This window comes from Nannobrachium achirus (assembly GCF_963921795.1).
Source record: "Nannobrachium achirus genome assembly, chromosome: 13".
Classification (NCBI taxonomy): domain Eukaryota; kingdom Metazoa; phylum Chordata; class Actinopteri; order Myctophiformes; family Myctophidae; genus Nannobrachium; species Nannobrachium achirus.
In genome coordinates, this window is record NC_137833.1 from 30,223,154 (window position 1) to 30,249,311 (window position 26,158).

The 26,158-nt window shown below is 43.6% G+C and overlaps 1 protein-coding gene across 12 annotated transcripts in view; it reads left to right on the forward strand.

The window, feature by feature from the left end:
- LOC308296571 (neurexin-1a) overlaps window positions 1–26,158 on the forward strand; it is a gene marked incomplete at both ends in the record, with an annotated part of 488,347 nt that overhangs the window by 195,652 nt on the left and 266,537 nt on the right. For all 12 annotated transcript variants that reach the window (XM_080739872.1, XM_080739878.1, XM_080739879.1 and 9 more), the window contains one exon: window positions 4,856–5,239. In XM_080739872.1, coding sequence (XP_080595998.1) covers window positions 4,856–5,239 — 384 coding nt within the window. The remainder of the gene's footprint in view (window positions 1–4,855; window positions 5,240–26,158) is intronic.

The window sequence follows — 26,158 nt, forward strand, 5'->3', positions numbered from 1 at the left end:
GAGAGATTTGGCTGTATCGCCCTAACTGGATTGTAGTAATCCCCACCGTCGAACATGTTGTAGAGATGGGCTTGTGGGGTTAGGGGACGTCATGCCAAGTGAAGCCTGGTGGCTGCTGATGTGGAAAGTGTGCGGGGGGATCTGAGTTGTCAGACCCCCCCCCCCAACCCCCCTTTTGGGCCCCAGCACTGATGATAGCATTCCCGGGTCAGGTGCACGTGAACGGCGAGGAGAGGAGGAGGAAGGAGGCAGCTGCCAAGATCTTGACTTTGATCTTAATCATCGACAGTCATCATTACTGTCATCGACATCATCATCACCTTTGTTATTCACTGCGTTCATTATTTATCGCTGACTTAATCATTTTTCATCAGTTTGACTTCCCTAGACATTATTTCCTGCTTTGTCCCGTCATCTGCTTTCTATTTTTGTCCCCTGGTCTTATCTGTCATCATGTGCTCCTCTCTCATCTCCTTTTCCACACTTTCTTTTATCTTAGTGTTCCCATCTTGTTTCGTATCCATCCCCCTCCTCTTTTATGTTCCAGCTTTCACAGACACACTTTCCGGTGCCTTTTGGCTATAAATAATATTTCAGCCATACGCAGATGTACGTACATCGTGTGTCTGCGTTTTCCCGTGTCGCCAGCCTGGTGATGCTGCCTGCCCCTGTGGGATTGTATAGTGCCTCCTCCTGACTTAACATAGCTTGACTATGTTTACGCACACTTCCTTACAGGACTGTGACAAGTGAGTGGAGCGCTCTGCAGCAGATGCCTGAAAGATGCTGACATCCTTCTCTTATCTTCCACTTACATCGATGTTGTCAGACGTGCTCGTTGCAGACATCACGGCACCCTCTCTCCCTCCCTCCCCGTTCAAAAACCTTTACATCTCCGCTGCGATAAGACTCGAGCATAACACGCAGCAGCCATGGTATCGGGTGACGCCATGTCACAGTGACTGTTCATATGTGTTCATCAATGTATGTGACATGATACGATGGTGAATACGCATGACTGAGCTTAGGGAATGCCCATTCTATCTTCTCATACATAATAATAACCATATAGAAACTTAAACATGAATAATCCTTGCCCAGGCCACCAGCGTGGTGGCGGTCTGGGCACCCTATAGGCTGCAATGCCAGCCTGACAGTGTGTTGCGGGTTCGAATCCCATTCCCGATGACATTTGCTGCGTGTTGCACTGTCTACTGTCCTATCAATAAAGGCATAAAAAGGCCACTTAGACAAGACAAACTAGACTGAGACAAACAAAAACATGCTAACAGTTTAGCATACATACGGTATAAATATTACATTGAGCAGGTTTTGTGAATTTAAATATAAACCTAATTTAATTATGGAAAACCAGACTGGCACAGCGACAGCGGGGCCTAGAGGCTTGTGAGGCGTGCCTGAGCAAGTGCCCACGCAGCAGCAGAGTAGTCGATGGCATCACGCGCCAACGAGTGCCAGCGTCCGAGTGGGCAAGGTTATAGCATGTTTCGAAATATGTAGAATAAAACAAGTGCTCTTGACATGCAGAGGACAATGGGTGCAACAAATCGAGCGCCCTCCCCCCATCCACAACACACGCGGGATGTTGTGTGAAACAAAACCAGTACTCCCCCGTCCCCCTGTCTATGACTCAGCTCGTTCCCTAAAACGGTTGTTCCTATTTAAGGTGCGTTCTAAAAGCGCCTCCACCACACTGCAGATAAACCCTCTTCTCCTTCAGCTCAGAACTACAGACTCCAGATTTCACATGTGACGGCGGGGTGGGTTTACGTTATATTTCCATCACGGATCACCCTCACACGTCCACTCCACGCTCGTTCCTCACCTGGGCACCTGCCCCCGCTCGGAGAAAACTTTTCCCCGCTAATGGGTTTGATGTAGTGAGCTCGTTAGCTCTAACCTGAAGGGAGCTGTTCTGGCTGCATGACGGGTGGCCCTTGCCAAATGTGCAATGCTTGGAAGTCACAGCAGCTGGGGCCCGGAGAGAGAAGAGAGAGGGAGAGCGGGAGAGCGAGGTACGGCATGTGGGTGGTTGGAGGAAGGGTGCTGGAACAGATGCCTGGGGCCAGGACCCTGAAAAAAAGAGCTGGAACATGTTAGCGGGGCCAGGTTAATCATTGAGCACCAGGTCCTTGCCTGTCTCTCACAGGCAACGGTGCTAGAGGGCTTCCTCACCTTGACATAGAGCTCAGCTAAAATGGATATAGCCTCATAATAGAGAGGTTTAATTGGATTTATATGTGTCTGCACGGTAAAATCCTCAGTGTTCATTTAACTGTGTGTACAAATGGAACCAAATTGACCTGTAATTAATTGGATCTATTTTCACACTCTTTGGAGTTAAATTGACAATATATATCACTGTGTAGGAATAGCCACGTATTTCAGATTAATACTAAATGATCTGACATTACAATCACATTTATCTTTTATGTAATACATTAGGAAAAACAATTCTATTTATTATGTATTATGTTGGAGTACTCACTCAAGTAAGCTAGTGTCAACTTCATTCTAATGAAATGTAAAAGGTCCTGTTTAATTACTAAATTGTACCAGACACCTCTGGTGCTTGTTGTTTGTTAAACATGTTGCATCTAACTTAAAGCTGTATCATATTCTACAGTACATACAAAAGTATAGCACCAGCCTTTGCCCCATGGCGGTGGGGATCATAGATTCATATCGGCTGTGGCAAGCATCTGCTGCTCAAAAGAAATCTAATGTATTTGTTTACTCCAGTTCCATGTTCGACCATCATTTTCACGAGCCATCTTGAATTTGGTCTGTGAGTCTGTCTGTGTTTTTTGTTTGTCGCTGGCTAATCTTGCAAACCACTGGACGACCGATCAGTGCACAGTGCACACGGGGCCAAGGAAATACACTCATGTCTTTGAAAAATGCCATGTTTCTCTCTCTTTACGTTGTCCTCAGACGAGCTCTCCATCCTGCTCGGTTCTCCATACATCTGGCCTGCCAAATCTTTTAACCACTTAGTAAAACGGGCCTGTTCTTTGATCGCTTTTTTCTCTTTACACCAAATTTCTTTGCCAAAAATAGACGTCACACTATGAGCTTGTGTATCTGCTATTTTTTCCCGCTATTTTGTTCCCCCAAAAGTGTTGGATGCTGGGGTTCAAGTGATTAACACTTATGTTGCAATGATTTTTTCTCTTCAATGTCTCGCGTTGCCATGGTTACCATAGACTTCCATGTAATTGTGCAATTGTGTAAAAAGTGCACGCCCATGCCTAGATGATGCACCATGTGTTTCAAACAAAAAAATCCGCTTGGAAATCCGTTCAGGCATTCATGATTTATCAGCCATTATGTTTTCTTCAGATGTAAACAAACATGGCTGCCATGTTTGAAAGAATGAGTTAGTATGGGGGTTAAACATGCAATTTCGCGATCGTGATCATGCCTAATACATTTCTGGAGGTCCCCAAAAAAAAATTGGAAAAAAAAAATTGAAAAAAAAAAAACTTTTTTTTTTTTCAAAAACGGCCCAAACTCGGGAAACTCGGGGTTGGCACAGCGGTAGTACCAATACAAACTCGGGAAACTCGGGGTTGGCACCATATGTGTTAAGACTAATGTTGTATGTATACTATACTGTATGGCAGTGGTTCTCAAAGTGGGTTCCTTTAGGACGGTCTAAATTGACCCATACAAGTCTGTAACCCTGACAGTGTAAAAATGGAACCAAATGAACCCTGACGGGTTCATTTGGTTCCATTTGTACACTGTCAGGTTTGAGGGGAAGGGCTTGAAATTTGAAAGTTTCTGCTGTATGTCTGTGGAGGTCGGATTGGGATGAAACTTTAACCAAATATCGAGACGGCTGATGTCACGGTCCAGACGTCATAAATGTCATATGTCTGAGAGCCACATGCTGTTATTAGACCCTGTCTTGTTTATTTTATCATATTTCCTTTCATTGTTTCTGGCATCATCAGGCAGTGGCTCGGGCTGCTTTAGCTCTATGGTATATAGATTGCCGGACAGGGACGTGGGCAAGCAAAGGCAGCCCGCCATTAATTAAAGATCCACAATGGCTCCTGCGCTGAGAGTAACGGATCCATACACAAATTAATCACCCAGGCCTGAGCCCCACAGTAAGGCCTTCCCTTCCGTTGCTTTACAGTCCAGTCATGTCCTCCGTTGTTTACCGTGGTCCACATCGAGAATTAAACCTGAATGAGAGCAATAAATCACAGCGGGGGGAAACACACTAACTCTCATTGCAGGTTTATGTGTTGGAGAAGCAAACAGAGGGAGAGACAGAGCGAAAAAACAAGCTGCACTCCGTTAATCACGTCCAGAAAGATGGCTACTATGTTTTTGGTTGTTGCTGTTGTTTTTTTTGGTTGGTGTGGCTGAAATGATGGAGAGGGCAACGATTTTTCTTTCTCCCTCTTTCCTTTTTCATGACCACTGCTGTATAGATAAAGGAGATTTATTACGGGAAACCCACGGAAAACGGAGAGGATACTCTTAAGGATCACAGATTAGGCTACTAATAGACTAGCACACCTGTGATTAATGTGTTTTATCAATGCTCATCCGTCATTCTAAATGAAGGAAATCTTGACCCTGTTCGGATGAATAACGCTAATTAAGCAATTTTTTCCATCAAACCTGATTCCAAATCAAAGTTAGTTTTGAACTATGTGCATGTTTGTGCCAGGCATAGATTACATTGTATAAATTGGCAACTACAGTGTTCAGAGATTTCATTATGCTGCCATGGAGTGATGGGTTTGCTCACTCAATATACTTAATGTCTTGAGCATTGACAACCAACTTAAAACATACTTTTCTCTATATCCAGGCACAATCTCCATCAACACTCTTCGAACCGCCTACACGGCACCCGGGGAGAGTGAAATACTGGACTTGGACGACAACCTCTACCTCGGGGGGCTACCGGAGAACAAGCTGGGCCTGGTGTTCCCCACCGAAGTGTGGACGGCGCTCCTGAACTACGGCTACGTGGGCTGCATCCGGGACCTGTTCATCGACGGCCAGAGCAAGGACATCCGGCGGCTGGCCGAGGTGCAGAAGGCCACCGGCGTCAAGCCGTCCTGCTCCAAGGAGCCGCCCAAGCAGTGCCTGAGCAACCCGTGTCAGAACAACGGGGTCTGCAGGGAAGGATGGAACCGCTACGTGTGTGACTGCTCTGGAACCGGCTACCTGGGCCGCTCCTGTGAGAGAGGTAGGGCCATTTTAATGTTGTTGTTGACCCAGTTCTGAATGCAAATGTGACGAGGCTGTCTGTGAGAGTGTGCACAAAATGTGCTGCCTGGTTATTTTTCCGTATCCCATAGTAAGACGACTCGCCGGGTTGCTTCGTGTAAAACGTTACGGTCTGTCAGATTAAATCCTAGCCGGCTCCCATTGATGTCTCCGCATCATTAACTGTTACCTTGTTCTGCTTTTGTCTTTTGGAAATTAAGCATTGGACTGTGGAAATGTGAATATAATTGACTTCAATGGGTTTTAAGCCCATAATTGTCCTCACGGCAGATTTAGCACGCTTTGTCAGGAGGGACAACGTTTCAAGTTGAGCTGCTGAAGAGTTTCTCAGAAGCCTTGTCAGGTGGTCTTCTTGCATTGGAGTAATACGATATCATGGAACAGTAGCCACTCAAACAATACATCTAAAAGATGTAAGATACACAGAGACAGGTTAATAATGAACAAGAGAGATAGAGATAGAGGGACATACACTAGATATAGGGTATGTTGAAGGCCAGTTGGATGGTCTTAGAATGGCTTGAATGGCAGGTAACCGAGGCATCAATAAGACTTTGCTCCTCACGTCCACAGTGCAAGGTAACCTATGATTCAGGAGGCTGTCCTCTGATAGATTTTTGGCTCATCAAATCACTCACTGACCAAACCTACTGAATTTGAATGCCTACAGAAAAGTGTCTGTGAATAATTTTTTTTGTGACTGTCCAGTGTCCACAAATGTTAGCTAGGTGTAGTAGAAGTACTGTCTCTCAGGGGTTGGCAACAAGGTCTCTGAGGCACTTGCCCGTCAGGCAAGCACAGGTCAAGTTTTACTTTGGTAAAGTTAATCAAATTAATGTTAAATACCAATGGATAACTGCCGAGTTTCACTTTGAAAGTCTGAATGAACGTAGCTGCTACTTGTAAAACGGTAGCATTATTTGTTCTTTGTTTCTATTTAAAGGAGCTATAGTCAACTTTTTCATTGTAGGGCCGACACTTTGTTTACATCCTAGTCTATAGACTAGAATGTAAACAAAGTGTTGGCCTGACAATGGCCAAAATGATTATTTTATCATTATTTTACGCTTTTTGTGGTCATTTTTGAATAGAAACACATATTTTATGAAGCTTATTCTTTTATAAAATATTTTCGAGACATTATTTTTATTTTAGCATCCGTTTTTCAAGAAAAAGTTGACTATAGCTCCTTTAAATAATCAATAATACTAGCCCTTACCCGTTTGAAGATATGAGCTCCGAAATTATGTGCAATGTGTGGGTTATGGGGTGTGCACTGTGCATACAGTATATGAGGGATGGAAAGTAACTCTAACTGGTGCTTGCATGATAATATGTAGCACACATACACACGCACGCACACACACACACACACACACACACACACACACACACACACACACACACACACACACACACACACACACACACACACACACACATACAGAGAGAGAGAGCTTGTTAAAAATGTTGCCTCATGCTAGATGCAGAATAGATATGCCTCATGCTAGATGCAGAATAGATACAGTACACGATAAAAATGCTAATATACAGCATACGATTTGTGGAAGTGACAAACGGGCTTCGCAGTTATGTCAGGTGTGTTCATATGCTAATGGTCATGCGGATTCAGATCAATTGCTCCAGCCACCGTGGAGATACAGTCGAACAGACAGACACTCAGACAGACAGACAGACAGACAGACAGACAGACAGACAGACAGACAGACAGACAGACATTCAGGGAATTATATGTTTGATTTAATGAAGACGGTTGCTTCCCCATTCAAATGCATTTGCCCGTTGAGCAACATGATAGCAAATTCCACTTGCCCTACTTGCCACGGGCAGTCGGGCAGCCGTTAGTGTCATCTCCCTAAATGTGGACTCCCATGCAAGATATACAAAGGTTCAAATCTAATAGAAGGACATAGACAAATACGGTTTGCAGCTTTAACACAATAAGGAAGGAAGGACTTGATGTACTTGATGATTTAACCAATATTTTTGCTTGTGCATTTTGTTTGTGAGAGTGCAGTCGGACCCATTTGCTGAGACTTTCTCTGTGACAGCCTGTTTTGCCACTGGGTTTATCACTTTACTGCTGACGCGACTGTTTTACTGTAATTGTGATCCTTGTTCCAGTGTCTGCTCCTACAGCTGAGCACGAGCGGTTTTGTTCCGTCTTCGACACTCTTCGGCCATCTTGTTTTTCGTCCTCTGTTCTGTTCATATTACGCTATGTAAAATATTAATATCTTTCCACCTGAGATACGGTAGGTAGAAAATAAGAAAATAACTTTATACTTGACATTTAACCACTTGAACCCCAGCATCGCCTATTCTGGGGGGAAGGTTCACCAAAAATATGCGATCTACAAGCTCACAACTTGTGTGATACTGTATATGCTATTTTTGGTGAAAAGAGTTGGTGTAGATGGAAAAGGAACAAAAAGAAGTACAGTACAAATCAGGTCTATTTTACTATAAGCATAGTGAAGTGATATTGATGAATTCCAAATATCATCAAATTATTCTGCAGTCTTATTCTACACCCCTGGACTGGCATCCCAGCACCCACTTCGGGATGAATGTACAGTAGTAGCTTCAATCAAAGTACTGCACCGCTAGCCGATGTACGTTTAAGTGAATGCAAAGCTCAGCATGACCAACGCCCTGTGCTTTGCCTGCTCAGTCAGCATTAACTAGACGGGTTTTGAGCAAAGGAAGACCTCTCGACCTCTTTGATTGAGACTTAAGCCAATCACAACCTTAGCCAGCTGTTATAAAAGCTAAGCCTGTAAGTAGTCGATGTCTTTAGCCCCAGGGCCTTTCTGTCTGCGTGTTTTACCATGTTGATCGTTATCAGACATTATGCATTCCAGCCATCGTGGAGAATATTCTACACACCGTGTCACCATGTTGTTGTTGGTGGCTGATACCTGGGCCTGGGTATCATTACCCACACCCTAGTGTCCCAGTTTTGGGCAGGTCATTATAGGCAGGGGGAAAGAAAAGGGAAAAAAAATAGTAAATTGTTTGAAAATAGCAGATCTACAAGCTCACACTGCGATAAATATTTTTGTGGCTAAGTGGTTTACTGCATGGCTCAGTGGTAGGGGTGGGAGATATGGTGATAATTATCATTGAGACTATACAATGTCTCCACGATATGCCTTTTCAGAGGTATCGTATATATCGTGATACAATTGAGGGAGCCTTGTAAAAAATCCTGTTTAATCGTTAATACAGAGATTCATTGCAGAATTCAATTTAAACCTGCATTTTGGTCTAAATCGGTAGTTCTCAAACTTTAAAATGTCAAGGTCTCCACTTAACTCTGACAGTATACAAATGAAACCAAATGGACCCGTAAGGGTCCATTTGGTTTCATTTGTGTACTGTCAGAGTTACATACTTGTAAAGTTCAATATAGACCTCCCAAAAGGAACCCAGAGTCTAGTTTTGTCAAGTAACTTGAAAAATAACCATAAAAACCAACATGAAAAATCGTGATAAAATCGTGTATCATGATACATGATATTGTATTTTTCCATATCGCCCACCCCTACTAAGTGGTTAAGTGTTGCTCATTTGGCTCGCTGTTGTTTGCGTTAAAGATGAAATAACTCTTTATATGGATTAAAACGACTCATTACAGGTCCATAACAGGCCCATGCCTTAGTAAGAAGAATACTTTGTGTAGTAACTGCTTAATTAGACAATAATGTAACACAATGGCGTACTGGATTTCAGAGTAAAATCCCCCACTGACCAATACTAGAGTTTAAAAACACCTTTTGTGGAATTACCTCATCCTTCAGAGGTTCCACCCTTAGCTGGTGCTTCTGTGGAAAAATAGTTTTTTTTCCTCCCCATATGTGCTTCCTCTCTAAGCTAATGAGCACACTGAAATAAGAGCATTTGTGCATGAGTGAGGTTGAGTGGGGGCTAGAGGGGGCCTTAGATCTTCTCACTTTGGGGAGCGCTGCTAATTGCCTATCTAGCGAGCTGCTAGCTCTCGCATTCATGGATTGGTTCATGAGCGGCGTTCTAATCCATAATGACTTAATCCAAAGAGTAAACAAAAAGGCAGAGATCAGTCAAATGCACGACAGAGAGATTTTCAAAGGTTGTGTGTGTAGCCTCAGTCGCGGCAGGTAACCTGCTGTAACAGATTACGAAACACCGCCCCATCAACATTCCCACGTTAACCGCTTGAACCCCAGCATCCATATCATCAGAAACCTTGTATGTCCAAAACCTTATTTTTTTTTATTTTTTTTTTAAAGATTTGTTTTGGGGCTTTTTTTATGCCTTTATTTGATAGGATAGTAGACTGACAGGAAATGGGGAGAAAGATGGGGAATGATATGCGGCAAAGGTCGTCCGGATCGGGAATCGAACCTGCGACGCCAGCAGTCATCATAGCCTAGTATATGGTATGCGCCTTGACCACTAGTTCAGCGGGCGCCCCTGTCCAAAACCTTCCTTTGATTATTTTAAAAAACGATTTAAAATAGTGAAAATAGCCGATCTACAAGCATGCGAGGCGTTGTGTGCTTGTAGATCGGCTATTTTCACTACTTTTGTGCAACACTTTTGTGTGATGTAGGGCTTTAATTCACGACAGAAAACATACCAATTTGAAACTTGGAGATACGAGGTTTCTGCCGGACAGCGACGATATTCTGGGTGGTACATTCGCCAAAGATATCAGATCTACAAGCTGACAATATGCTGTCGCTCATATTTGACAAAGATATTTACACGCACACGCACGCACGCACGCACGCACACACACACACACACACACACACACACACACACACACACACACAGCACGCACACTCCTTTCTGGCTTCCTAGCCTCTCTGTCTGTCTGTCTCTCTCTGCCTTGTCCGACCGCTTTCATCTCTGCCCGACGTCTCCGGTCCCCAGTATGAGACTGGTGTCGGCAGGGAGATGTGAGTGGGGGCGCTGGTAACGCGGGACGTTCCTTCGGCAGGCTGCCAGCTGTTTTGATGGCTCCAGATTGCCTCGGCGCTGGTAGGACGGGCGCAGGCACCGGCAGGCCGAGGAGCCTGTCAGAAGAATTACCCGGGCCCTCACTTATCCATGCATGGTGTACCACCCGGTGGCAAAATACAGCTACTGCATATGGTGAGGAGGAGGAGGAAGAGGAATTTGGCATGGGAGGCGGGGTTGAGGAAGAGAAGCCCCATGCAGCCATTCACCCCTCTTTTTGAGAGAGATTTTAATTAAGCAGACAAAGCGATCCACCCCCCACCCCCCCCTCTCTCCCCACCTTGCATCCCAAACGTCCTCCCCCCTCGTCGTTCCTCCGGTTGCTAATTAGCCCAAATATTAGTCTTGGAGCGTAAGGCTGAGGTGGTCTCCCAGATGGCTGGGTAACATTAGGTGCACTGCAGCGCACATGCACGCATATAGTCCCTAATGAGATATGACATGCTGGCATGCCAACGTTGTCAGCAACTGCATCGCTTCACGCGGAAGGACAGCGGCACCACAGATGGATGAAAGAGAAGAAGGGTGATGTCATCTCTTAACACTCGATCAATAAACATGCACACCTGAGGATCAGCCTCAGAGACCAGCGGACGCATAATTATGCATGAAAGCACATATACCTGTATTTGCAGTGTATCTCACAAGTGGTGGACAGTAATGAAGTACATTTACTTGAGTAGCTGTATTTTGCCACAGGGTGGTGTCTTTTGAGTGTCTGTACTTTACTTGAGTGTGAATTTTTCGATAATTATGGCTTTAACTCCACAACATACAGACACATATTGTACTTTTGACTCACTACATCTGGGAAGGGGAAAAGTACATTATGAATTAACCACTTAAAGGAGTAGTTCACCCCCAAAATGACTTTTTTGGAGACTTGAGTTCAATAATATGTTTTTGTATTTTTCGCATTCCTGAGATAAAAATTCAATTTTAGTAAATGTAAATGTAAATGTCAGAACTTTAATACAGCAATGCATTAACATTAAAAAGAAAATGTACATTGCAACTTGTACTTTACTTCTATACGTTACTCCAGTAATTTAACTCAAATACAAATTTGACTGGGCAACTTTCACTTGTAGTGGAGTAACATTTGACCAGGAGTATGTATACTTTGACCCAAGTACTGGGGTTGAGTACTTTGTCCACCACCGTTGTACATAATTATGCATACACCACACAGCCGTACTTGCAGGCTTGCACACTCACATAACCACACTTTTGGTAATGCTTGGTTTTGACAGCTTGCCTTCCCTCCTTGCTACCTTTGCCTGTTCTCTATTTAGGTCACACGGCATGTGATGCGTTCCATTATCAGCTGTGGTTTTAGCTGGATGATGTAACCCGTGGTGGAAAGTAACCAAGTAGATTTACTTAAGTACTGTACTGGAGTACAAGAGGTATTTTTTACTTTACTTGAGTATTTCTAATTTACAATATTCCACTACATCTCGGATCCAAATACTCCACTACATTTATTTGAAAACTTTATTTACTAGTTGCTTTGTAGAGTTGGATTATTACAAAACATACAGTAACCACTTCAGCCCTATATACATTTCGGCCATTTGATAATAGCATATTTTTTTAAATAGCAGATCTACAAGCTCACAATGTGGTGCATCGCGACACATTATGAGCTTGTAGATCTGCTATTTAAAAAAAGATGTTTGTACATTTGAAAATGGGACCTACTTCGTACTGGGTACTGTACCTTTACTTATGGAACTTTAAGTGCATTTTATACCAATACTTTTGTACTTTTACTCAAGGATTTTTGGAATTCCGGACTTTTACTTATAACAGAGTTTTTCTACATTGCAGTAATGATACTTTTACTTTAGTAAAGAAAAAAAAAATTCTGGTAGTTTTTCCACCACTGGGTGATGTAACCTGCGTGGTATTGTAATGGTGCATTTAGGTCAGTTCTTCTGGACTACATCATTACAGAATGTTTGTATTGAACCCTGAAGCCACGGTAATTAGATTTCCATGAACTCGAGGCATTATTCACAGCATCCACCGCAGCACTAGAATGTCATTTCTCAAATCCTCCCAATATGTACACCATTTGAATGTGCAGTGTAATGTAAATTCGTGTAAGTGTAGTGAATTGGTTATTTGAGCACATTTGATGCTTTTTGGAGCATGAAGCCATTTGCCACGAGCTGCAGAATGCTATTGTATAATTGTGAAATGCTTTTAAGGGGAATACTGCACTCAAACATGTTTTGCATACATGTTGACAGAAGAGAATGGTTCAGTCGGTATTAAGAAATCCCTACACTAGTAGACATTATAGAGAGAATGGTTTGGCTCACTCCCTTGACGCTGTGCCACACAGATGTATAGAGAATTGATTGAAAAAAGAAAACATGGAATAGTTTACTGTGCGTGCTCTGGGTGATTTGTTCTGGGGATATGAGCACACAGCTGTTAATGTTATGAAGGCACAATAAAGCTTATCTGAGACTGAGTATACAGACTTGACTTGGAGAACAAAGTCTGTCCCCATTCATTTTCACTGGAGTATCTCTGGGCTGTGCATATTGATGGCCTGATCCATTAGGCTTTTGATTCTCTAGGACCAACTAGACCAAGTCATGGAGTTGTTTCGTTGTTGTTTTCAACTATTAGTCTCCTTCAGTGGTCTCCCTCATAACCCAGAAGGAACCTATTGGCAATTTGGCATGGCTTCACTGTGAATCTCTGACATCATATTGATGATGTCAGTCTTCCCCAAATATGGATTTGGGGATCGTTTTCCTTGGCCTACTGGAAACATGCACAATACATTTGGCAGAATTGGCACTGATTGGTGTAGTGGTTTGTGAGATTAGTTGCAGATTGCGGATGGAGGGATACAAGAACAAACATTTGGGGTACATATACCGTACATACAGTACATAGTACGCTCTTCTAGACAGCTGAGCTGTGTCTTCCATGGAGCAATGCTGTTAAAAAGGAAGCGTTGCGAGGTTGTTCACCTGTATGTCACTCTATATGAAGAGAGACACACTGGTTCATTTTCCGGCTGGGCTTTCAGATCATATCCCCTGATGGAGTGGCTGCATGCTCACAGCATTAGACTTGGGCAGCGGTCAGAAGGATGCTATCTCTGTGTAGTGGGGAATGCTTTCCACATCTCTAGGAAATCCCCTCGCTTGGCAGGCTCTTTCACCCATTTAGAATAGCCAGTGACTCTGTTTCTTGGGCTGTCTGCACTAAGATATTCAAAGAGGACTGCAGCGAAGAGGACATGAGCCTCTCTGAATTATGCATGATGTCTCTGAGCCATTTCGTCCTGTTTATTATGAATGTTGAACATACATTTTCCAAAACCCTTTGGCAATTGTTTTCCGGCAAGATTTGAATTGGATTCGGCCTGGTGCTGCGGGGCGTCACAATCCTGTGACATGCAGATGACAGCTCTCCCTTCCTGCAGAGCCTGCATGCAGAGGAAGAAGTCACTGTGTGCTTGTCTGCCATCCCTCTGCCCCATTGTTAGTAGTGCAGTCTTATTTGTTACTCCTCTGAAAGCAGGTCCCCCAATTTTGCTCCTTGTTTTCTCGTATAAATCGCAAAACAATGGTGTTTTTGTGTGCTTTGCAAGAGCGAAAATGTATGCCTGATTTATTCTGGTATGCTTCACCTCCTCTCTGACAGCCTCCTGTTGGGATGACAGGGCGAGAACAGCTTCAATTCTCTCAATTTAGTTTGATATTAAACACAACTGGGGTTCCACGATTGGATTTTTGACAGGTGCTCACTTTGCATTAGATAATGATTCCCTCACATGTCAGTCTCCATATCTCCATATGTATCAGGGCATTTCTTATTTATGGCAGTTTTGACAGAATCATCAATGCACTTACAGCAGAGGTGACACCTTGAATAAGAATTAAAAAATATTATGTTTTATTCGTAGATCCCATTAAAGGCAGCTTGACTGTGAAATTAAAAATAAAATCACACCCAGTGTGAAGTGAGCAATGCATTTTATGAGTTAATTTCATTAAGCATCATGCACAGCTTAATTGGCCAATGTGACCCTGGCCATACAAACAGACAGACACAGTCCGGTGTTGGGTGAAATCATCCGGCAAGGGCTTCTGACAGTAATATGTGGCGGGAAGCTTCGGCAAGGCTTCCCCTCCCCTACTGGGCGGGGCTTCTGGCAGGGTTTCTTTTATTTTACAGGGGTATATTAGCTCTTATTGTGTGAATCCCGAACTAGTTCGGCTTTATTTGGACCTTATCAGGGTGCCAATCCCGAACTAGTTCGGCTTTTAAAAAAATATATATATATATAATTTTTTTTTTATTTTATTTTTTTTTTTTCGAGCCGGGCCGCCGGCCGTCATCTGTTTACACGGACCGCGAGAGCGTCGCGCCGCCGATATTTACCATCCACTCCAATGCAATCCAGGATCTTTAGAGCTCATTTTCTCTGTTCCATGCATATCCATGAGGTGTGCAAGGTTTAATCATGTCTAAATCGCCGAAAATAGGGCTTCTAAAATGCTTGGTAGCCAATAGCTAACTTCAAGCTAACTTCATCCTGTTCCTGTTCATGCACAAAGGAAAGTGTTCAGGCGCGTCATGGCTGCGCACGGCTTGTGCATATACAGCGCTTGTCTATGGTGGATTCTATGGCCATTGGGCGCCCTCTAGTGGTGAAAAGGTTGCACTGAAAGGGTTAGTTATTGACCATGACGGAGGCACCCCGTTTCAAGCGACCTTGAGCCACGTGAGACACCGGCGTCCGAGCTAAAGCGAGCGAGTCGCCGTGTCGAGTGTTGCGAAGGTTGCTTGAGCCGACTCAGCGCCGTCCGAGTTGTAAACCAGGGGGCCAGAATAGTATTGTTGTGGGGACTGCTTTTGCGACCGACTGCCACACAAAGGGACTAGTGGGTTGGACTGCTGCATGCAAGGTATGATAGCTCCTATGTCTGGCATAAGCCCTTGCTGGATGATTTCACCCGTGTGCGATGTAGGAGCAGTTAGCACCGCTCAAAAAACAACTAGAAAATACCTATAGAAAGAAAGCAGTTAATATAGCACAAAAGATCACAGTGTGAAGTGAGCGGTGCTTGTTATGTGTTCAATTCATTAAGTGTCCCACGAAGCTTGGCCAAGGAGCCAAGTGTGGGTCATAGTACGTACACATACGGTACATACTGACAAAGCCAGATGTATTGTAGGATCGGTTAGGTAACATACAGTAAGGTGCCTTTGTTTAGATGTTGTGTGTGATCCTCACGATCGATAAGCTGTATATAGGCTTATGTATGTAAGCATACAGTATAGCCTGATAGGCTTTTACTGTGTATTATACTGTAAGCCTAGTGTGTGTGTGTGTGTGTGTGTGTGTATGTACTATCCCCAAACCCTGTCCAGGGCTATGCGGACGACGTACAGCTAGCCTCTCGGGAGGAGAGTGTTGTTAAAAACATGCTTGCGAGAACAGACAGGTTTCTAGACTGGTCAGGTCTAGAGGCAAAAAACACCAAGTGTGCTGTTCTCTACCAGAGGCGTAGTGGTGGCAACCGCTGGTATAAGTCTAAGGCTGATAAAAGCCCTGAGTTCACCATCAACTCACAGCCCATCCGTGTATATGATCTACACGAGTCCTATAATTATCTAGGGCATAGATTTAATATTGCAGGGGACTGGAAAGAACAGGTTGAGTACATAACATCTGAATTTACAGCTAGGCTGAACCTGATCGATGCTTCACCACTACCACTGCTGATGAAGTTGGAGGCTATTAGGCAGGTTGCCCTGACTAGAGTACAACATCTTTTCTCCAACGTTCACATAGCATGTAAAACACTCAGTGACCTAAACGATAGTATAGTTCACTTTGTGAGGAAATGGTTCGGACTTAACACCCACAGCACCAGAGACATTATTTTCCAGTCAAAGCAGGACGGTGGGTTTGGCGTGCCGAACATGGAGTGGATTTATAACGCCACAAGGCTGGCTCACCTAACAAACATGTTGAACAGTGATGACAAAACTGTCAGGGAACTTGCTAGATCATCTCTGTTTCTAGACATGAAACGGCGTAAAGTGCCTTTGGCAGCAGAGGGCGATCCAGGCTTCCTGGGGTTCAGAAGAAAGCCCAACCTGAAAATGGACTCAAATGCTACTGGGTTTGGGGTATCGTCAGACTGGCCTGACCTCAATGACCTCTGTGTGAGAACTGGAATATCCCTGAGCTGGGCTAGACCTGACTCGGAAACAGTGGCAGTTTCTGAGGACATTATTACCAACTGTTTAGTCTCAGTAAGGGCTACCGTTATTGATACACAACATCACATATCACCAGTTACTGCACGGAAGCACCTCATCATGTTACAACAACAAGAACAACAACAACACTGGACTGGTTTAAAACTACAGGGAAAGCTAGCTTGCCTCCCTGACGCAGACCACACAGTATCACATACAATATACAAGAACAATGCAGTTGATGAGGATATAGTCATCTTTACAGCCAAAGCCAGATTACAGGTCCTTCCAACCAGACTCAATCTCTCCCTGTGGTACCCTAACACATTTCCTCCTCATTGTCTGCACCATGAACACACTCCAGTTACAGAAACACTGTCACATATTCTTAATGGCTGTCATGTATATAAGGGAATGTACATTGCTAGGCACGACAGAATTGTTGACCTATTAGCTAAGGACATACGCTCATATGTTTCATCATCTGCCAACATGTATACACACTCACGTGTTTCAATTGCCATGTTCACGCACAATAATGAAAATGATGCCTTTTCAGATGTCACAGCTAACACACCAGATATTGTTGTTGTTGATGAGGACAGTAGAGAAGTGACCATTTTAGAAGTGGCATGTACATTTGACCACAGTCTGGAAGAGGCATTCCTTACAAAGGCACTTAAGTACCAACGTCTTAAGGATGCTATCTTACAACTTGGCTACAAGTGTAAACTACTGGTGTTTGCATTTGGAAGCCTTGGTAATGTCCATAAATCAGTAGTGAGGGGCCTGCAGATTGCAGGCATGCCCAAGCCAAGAGCGAAGGCATTGGCAAAATTCTGTTCAGTGTCTGCAATAATTGGCAGTCGCCATATATGGAGAAGGCGATGCTTCCTGTACCCATGACCTATACCCTAGCACTTGTTGTACAGCTTTTTCCAAGTTTGCTCATCCACTATTGTTTGCGTTCAAGAACTTCTTGTTAAATGTGAATGCAAATAAAGATGTTAAAATGTGTGTGTGTGTGTGTGTGTGTGTGTGTGTGTGTGTGTGTGTGTGTGTGTGTGTGTGTGTGTGTGTGTGTGTGTGTGTGTGTGTGTGTGTGTGTGTGTGTGTGTGTGTGTGTGTGTGTGTGTGATAATCCAGTGGCCTTTACTGACATTCTATATGGTGTATATACATCCTGGATGGATGGAGGCTCACATCCACTGATGCTTGGGGCTGTCCCTCTGCAGCTCTTTGCGGTTGAGGGCAGTGCAGTGATGCATCCAGTCAGTCAGGATGCTCTCAGTGCTGCCTCTGTAGAAGGCAGCCTGGTGGATCTTGGGCCCAATGCCGAAATTGTTCTACAGCTGCCTGAGGTGAACATTAACAAGGCCTTTCTTACCAAATGGCCGGTGTGCTCTGCTCATCCCAGGAGAGGTCCTCGACGGTGTGAACGTGGAGGAATTTGAAGCCTCTTTCTTTTGTAAATATATCGTCGTTGTCTGGTGAAAACCTTGTATGTCCAAAACCGTTCTTTTTGCATTTTTCATTTTAAAAATGATTTAAACTAGTGAAAACAGACGATCTACAAGCACACAACGCCTCGCACCGCGAGGCGTTGTGTGCTTGTAGATCGGCTGTTTTCACTACTTTTGTGCGACGGCCTTGTACGATGAAGCAGGGCTTTACTTTGTGAAAAAACGTACACATTTGAAACTTGGAGATACGAGGTTTCCACCCGACGACGACAATATATTTTTATTTATTTAAAATGATCAGTGACAGAAATCTCAGGGGCAGGCATACATAATGACATCTCAGATCCCATTTCTTTCAAAATTAAAATAGCAGGATTATTAAAGCGGGTTCTAACATAAGATCTGAGGTCTATCATTTGCATATAAAAGGTGCAAAGACAAATAGTTAAAAAGAAAATGCTTTGTTACTGAAAAGAAAATATTTTTCTCCCCATCATACTTCCAATTTAGTAATGAAGCCAAATCCCATTTCTCCTGCTTCTCTACGAGTGATCCATCCCTGCTAAGACCCACAGTAGTCATTGGGAGGGTGAAAACAGCCACAAGTCTCCTCCCATACCATTCTGACTCACTCTACAGCAGGCCCAGTGATGGCAATGGGGTCCAGCTTCCATTTTCTATCCCTGTAGTAGTCCACGATCAGCTGCTGCCTCCTCGGGCCACGTCGACGAGAGAGATGTTGTTCTTCTGCACCACTGTGTCAGGTCCTCAGGGATGTCGCACCAAATTCTGGGCCCTGGGTACTTTTAACTGTTGAAAAATAGCAGATATGCAAGCTCACAGTGACCTTGTAGATCTGCTATTTTTGAAAAATTGTGAACATATGTGCATGTCTTGGAATATTTCAAATCCTTCTTAGGTTTTTTGAAAAAAATATTTTTCTATCAGTGATGCTCAAACTTTTTGATGTGAAGGACACCCAAAATGATATGTATTTGGCTGCAGACCCCCATCTCAAAATATTTAGTTCCAGGGACCCCCCAGAAGCAAAAATTGAGTTACAAATGTTCACTTAAAAAATATTCAAAGATTTGCACACATTTTCACGACTTTTCAAAAATAGCAGATATACAAGTTCGCAGTGCGGCACCGAGTGCCGCGCTGTGAGCTTGTATATCTGCTATTTTTCAATAGCTTAAGTATAAAATAATTAAGGCCCCTCCACCTTGGGCCCTAGTAACTCAGTCCCACTTTTCCCCCCTTGTGATGCCCCTGTAGGTCCTCTCTCATGTAGGCTCTCTGATGTAGTGGGACTGAGTTACTAGGGCCCAAGGTGGAGGGGCCTTAATTATTTTATACTTCAGCTATTGAAAAACAGCAGATGTACAAGCTCACGAGCTGCAAGCTTGAAGATCTGCTATTTTTGAAAAGTCGTGAAAGTGTGTGCAAATCTTTGAATATATGTATTTTTTAAGCGAACATCTGTAATTCAAATCTTGCTTCTGAGGGGTCCCTGGAACTAAATATTTTGAGATGGGGGTCCGTAGCCAAATACATATCATTTTGGCAGATCTATAAGCTTGCAGCGCGGCACTCGGTGCCGTGCCATTATTCAATGGTTAAAACACGAAATAATGTGTAATAATGCGTTCTCAGTCTAAATGGGTTAAACCCCTCCCCCTATGAAGAACATTTATAGGGGGTCCGCAGTGAATCCTTGTACCCAGGGCCCAGAATTTGGTGCAACACCCCTGGTCATGTTGGCGGTGGCCAGAGCTCCGTCCAAGAGATTGGTGTTAATAACCTTGAAACGGGTGTGAAAGAGAGACAGAGAGCTGTTTAATGTGGTCTTTATTGTTACGTCTTTTGTACAGGTACATAATGAATGCATATTATAATTTCCCAAGCTTTCCCCTGGGAGCGCAACAAGAGAGATGCAACACAGAGAGCATTTATAAATGTGACAACAAATGTGAGCACCCAGACTGACAGAGAGAGAGAGAGAGAGAGAGAGAGAGAGAGAGAAGCGACAAAGAGAGGGAGACAATCAAGCAGTACAGTACATCTTATTAGCACCAACATATATATATCCCTTGCACCTAAGACGCGTGTGCACACTTAAGTTGTGGCTCGTTCTAAAAAGTTTCCAATTCGTATGGCATCATCCAGTTGTCCAAGTTCCCTCACTTGATCAGCCAACAATGTATTCAAGTGCCGAGACGCCACATCAGAGAGAGAGAGAGAGAGAGAGAGAGGAGAGAGAGAGAGAGAGAGAGAGAGAGAGAGAGAGAGAGAGAGAGAGAGAGAGAGAGAGAGAGAGAGAGAGAGAGAGAGAGAGAGAGAGGAGAGAGAGAGAGAGAGAGAGAGAGAGAGAGAGAGAGAGAGAGAGAGAGGCAAGCTACAGTACATCTGATTAGCACCAACATACATCTATAAACATGACACATATCCTGTACACTTAGGACGCATGTACATGCATGTGCACACTAAGTTGTGGGTCGTTTTGAAAAGTTTACAATTTGTATTGCATCATAGTTGTCCAAGTTCCCTCTCTTGATCATCCAACAATGTATTCAAGTGCCACCTTTCCTGGTGGAAACTTTATATCCGAGACATCACATCAAAGCACTATGTTTGGCTATTTACAAACAGGGACAATGGAGAGAGAGAGAGAGAGAGAGAGAGAGAGAGAGAGAGAGAGAGAGAGAGAGAGAGAGAGAGAGAGAGAGAGAGAGAGAGAGAGAGAGAGAGAGAGAGAGAGAGAGAGAGAGAGAGAGAGAGAGAGAGAGAGAGAGAGAGAGAGAGAGAGAGAGAGAGAGAGAGAGATGCAGTTTGACTTTACTGTGTCAGACAGAAATTGTTATTATTGGGGCATGCCTCCTGGCGAAGAGGAGTTGCACTCCAGTGAGAGCACCTTTCTAGTACTATAACTGTGACGCTTGGTGCAGTTGCAGATTTCTTAAAAAAGAATCAACTGCTTTCGCGGAAGCTAAAGCTGCCTCCTGGTCTGCTGCTGTACGGAGGAGGGTGACTAATCCTCCTCTTCCACAAGCACACACAGTGGGCGTGGGCTGCTGCCCCATTTGTGAAGGCTGGCCGAGCAGGGGCCGTGGGCGGTGGTGAAACTGTTGAGGGTTGACCACTGTCTCCTTGGGAGGCTGCTGGTGCCAGGCAGGGACCTGTTGTGTGGGTCAACTAGACACTATGTTTTTTTTGGGACATCGTTGTTGGACTCTCATATATTCCTTTTTCCAAGCTGATTGAATATTTTTTTCAAGCTGGTAATCAGATGCTTTGTTATGACCTGGTTTATTAGGATTACTGAACACTACACTACTGTGATTTCAGATGTGATCGTACAGTATATGATTTTATAGTCATTCCCTCTGAAACATATCAGTTCAATGTTGATCGATATTGTGTCTTTTACTTGCTGGACAGAATTCTTTTAGTTATTGATTGCCAAATGCACTATACTTTTTTATGTAGGAACAAGGTTCTACACGCTTCCATTTGAAAAAATACAAGTTCATTAAACTGTGAAGTTAAAAACATGATGTTTCGGTCTCGTTTGAACTTCCATCAGAGGTGTGATGGACAAAGACTTATAATACTGTTGGGACTCACTGTTGTCAGCTGAAGATGATCATTCATAGAGTTTCAGAGTCCTTACGTCACTCTGTTATCCACTGGGTCAAGTATTTTTGAGCAGTGTTAACTACATGAAATTAACTCATAAATAGCATTGCTCACTTCACATTGGGTGGGATTTTCTCTAAAAAATACCATAGTATTACCAGAGTTATTGCGACCGTCAGGGAGCAGTTTACTATGAAAACCTCCACCGCCGTCCGTCGGTCGGTCGGTTACACGTCACACGTCACACCTTTGCCCTGCTCATATATCCGCATCAGTATATAGGGCTTGTTTGTTTATTGTATGACATCACGCCACATCATCAGCTGTGGACTCTGTGATGTCATCGTATCGCATCAGTATATAGGGCTTGTTTGTTTATTGTATGACATCACGCCACATCATCAGCTGTGGACTCTGTGATGTCATCGTATCTCCATATATGGCCATCTCCGTATATGGAGATATAAGTCGTCCATGCCCAAGTATGGGCTGGTGAGGTCAGACTTTGTGTGATGCGTAGGTTATCTCCATATATGGAGATTCAACATTCCAGGCAATGCTCTCTTCCCTGGTGAGAATTGCCCCTTTATATAGGGCTTGTTTGTGTATTGTATGACATGCACGCCACATCATCAGCTGTGGACTCTGTGATGTCATCGTATCTCCATATATGGCCATCTCCGTATATGGAGATATAAGTCGTCCATGCCCAAGTATGGGCTGGTGAGGTCAGACTTTGTGTGATGCGTAGGTTATCTCCATATATGGAGATTCAACATTCCAGGTGTAACTATGGCTACCCATATGACGTGAGAGGTGGAGGTTGTGATATTTGTGGAGATAAGCGACCAACGGTCGCTTATCTCCCGATTAGGGAGTCTTACTGGTCTTAGTATTGCATCATAAGAACTACAGTATGTTCCAAAAGAAAAGCAAATCAGCCCGTCAATTCTGTCAGGTACGTATGTGATCCTGTGTTGTTGCAACCGTAGGTCGCAAGTTTACTATGAAACCCGGCAGATCCTGTCCGTATGTCAGTGGGTAACGCCTCAATGTCTATAGCTGACCTGTTGTGACATCACATTGTTGACTCAATGAACAAAACAGCCTGTTCTGGCAATCATATATGGAGATCCCTGATGTCATCAATATTAAGCCCATATATAAATGGACGCTACATATAGTACATATGGCCAAGACGGTAAGACCGAATTCATTTGCAAATCAAGACTGCTGACTATCATCACCTGGATATCCTTATATGAAGATCACAACACTGACCTCATCAAACCTGGATATCCATAGTACATGGAGACGACTGGATCATCACTTACTGTATATCTCCATATATAGAGCTGACCTCTACATCTGATTCCCAGATGATGCCCTGTTAGGCCAACCACACTGATAGAATCCCTTTTATACCCTTCAATATTAAGCCCATATCTGGGAATGCCCATATACAGTATGGACATGTTACATCAGTCTAACCCAGGCCTGGTCTAACCAGTGTGGTTGACGGGACACAAGTCACACTTGCAAATTAATCCTGTCCTTTTATGCCCATATATGGAGATCCCTGTCCCGATGTCATCAATATTAAGCTGGAAATGCCCTTATTTGGCAATACCCATATATGGACACTCCTTATGGCCAAGACAGAATTCATTTGCAAATCAAGACTGCTGACTATCATCATCTGGATATCCATACATGAAGGTCACGACACTGACCTCATCAAACCCTGTACATCCCTTAGGGCGTCTTACTGATTTATTATATTGAGATACATTTGATAAGGTCTGTGTTTGGAGAAAATAGATTTATGAAACTTTGGATGAATTGGTACTTTTTCACTGTCCGTTGATGCTTCATATCCATCAGATATGAGTAAAATTACTCCATATGAGTAAAATTGTCAGTCTAATTTGTTTGTTTTTGGAACACAGTTCTTATAAGCCACGATGCTATTGAGACCTGGAATAATGGAAAAAATTACTCCTACCCATGGGCATTGCAGCCTCTAGCGGCAGTGATGTCAGACTTCGGTTCTCTATTGCTGGATGATATATTTCCATTAATATTGCATGCGTTGTTTACCAAACCTTCTTTACTTTTTCTCTTAATTTAAATGACCCAATGTCACATCATCCTCAGTAAACTAGTCTCCATGGTGAGTCTATATTAAGCTATAATGATGTTTCATTCGGATGACGTACTTTGCATCCACATCTCACATAGCATTTAGCCTTCACAGTTCTGTATTGAGATTGAAATGTGTGATGCTTTATAAGTAGGTGTTTAAATGACACATCTGCTGTTTAATTATTATTTTTTAAATGGTTGGGGGGATATTTACTCGCTATGGTTGTAATAGATAACGTCTGGATTCCCTGCAAGTAATAAACACAATTTTTCAATTATTAGGAGCTGGGGAAGTTGCTCGGCTTCCTTGGCATCTGTTAGCAGCTTTCAAATGCGGCTCTTTGCTTTTGCTGCCTGGCAGGAGGCAGACAGTTTAGCGGTGAGAGCTCGTTTGTCACACGCCCCTGTCATCGGCGGCGTACCCCAGGAGGGGTGTGGACAGATTGGATTTGGGTGAGGAATGTGGCGGAGTCGTCCCGTAGGGGATGGATGTGACACTGGACCCGCGTGAGGAGCCTGTGGTGATGAGGTGGTGTGTGTACATTGGAAGCCCATCACGGCCGCCACTCGCCCCCGCTCCCCTCTCTACCCTCCTATCTGTCTCAGCGCCGTGGCTGCAGTAATGGCTTTGTTATTGGGTTATGGTTTAGTTACTGTTACAACCTCCCGACAGTGTTAAACAATCTCCCGGGCATTTCTCCAGACATGCCGGGCCTAATGCTCTGAGTAAATGCAGTCACCCTGAGCAGAAGCTCAATATTCAGAGTCCATGGACAACACTATACAATCCTGAGTGTTAATTGAACTCTGAGAGTGTACACATGTACAATCTCAGATGTACACATGGATAAGGGATGGCTGTGGCTGAGTGGTTGTAGGGTAGAGAGGCCTGGGAACCAGAAGGTCACCAGTTTGACCCTCGGCTTGGCCTGTCTGTGTGTTCACCCATGCACCCATCTGAGCAGCAATCAGTTGGGTCAAACAGAGACCGACGCCCTTTCTTACACATTGGGTGCTTGATATATAATTAATTATTTGGATACCTTCCACCAGCGTTTTTCCATTGATTGTACCTTATTTTTAAGAGCCACGAACGTGTCCATGTTGTGGAAATTCACTGTTGTAATATTGATCAAACATGTTTTCTTTCACCCGGAAAAGAGAAATTCTTACCGTGACTGATACATTTCGAGATAAAGCCATTTTACTGCCAAGGATTGCATTGAAGCCAATGGAGGATTTCACTTCCTGATGACTTCATCTCCCAAAGGCTCATGGGAGATTGAGTTTTGCATCACCCGTGGGTCCCAATGACCGCACGCTACTGTTATTTAATACAAAAGCGATATCCCGACTTTAATCAGGAAAAGCACTCTGCGGCTGGTTTTGAAATCTCAACTTTGGTCGGGAAAAGCACTCAATGTATTTAACACTGAGGATTTTACTGTGTATTACTTTTGCCAGTTGAATTATTGTCCTGGGTCAGCTTTCTTATTTTTTTAGTATAATATTCAAGGTCCAAAACTTAGGTCTGAGTTGTTCTGAAAGAATCTTAAAGGGATATCTCACCCCCAAAACTTTTCTATCGATTACTCACCACATAGAATACTTGAATTCATGGATATAGATTTTATCGCATTCCTAAGCCAATGATTTGATGACCAGCAGTGGTTCCCTATGGAGACACAAAGAACCTGCTTTGTTCCCTATGGAGACACAAAGAGTCTCCTAAATTGAATTCAAGTCTCCTTTGGGTGAGTAATCGATAGAAAAAAGTAATTCTGGGGGTGAATTATCCCTTTAAGGGTGTGAACGAGCCATATTCATAATTCCCTTCCACAAGTTATTTTTGTCTTTCTTTCTTCTTCCTCTAGCCGTTTTGCCGTTGTCATCATAATTTTGCGTTCATTAGCAGCACACAGACTGCTACGTCATGGGACGTATCCTTGGCATGCTCTGTCCCCCACAGTGCTGTCAGTGATGAGGCCCATCTAAATTGGCACAGAGAAGACAGGAGTCAGACTCAGTCTGGGTGGCTGTCAGCTGCACTAGACAATGTAATGTAATATTTGACTCATGTCAGGCCTTCATGCAGCGCTCCTAGAAGACATATCTGCATTTAGGAGTGCAGTCACTTGCTCTGCGAGTTTCATCTTGAGAGATTGCTTTTCTGTTTTCTGGGTTGTTGTTGTTTTTTTTTTTAGCTGTGCTTAGCTGCAGGGCTCTAAGGATGGTGATATCTGACTGTCGGTCTGACTGTCGTTACACCTCTTGGTTACAAACAAGATATCTCAACATCTATACTGTATGGCTGGATTGTTATGGAATTTGCACTTGCACTTTCCTGCGCCCATTGT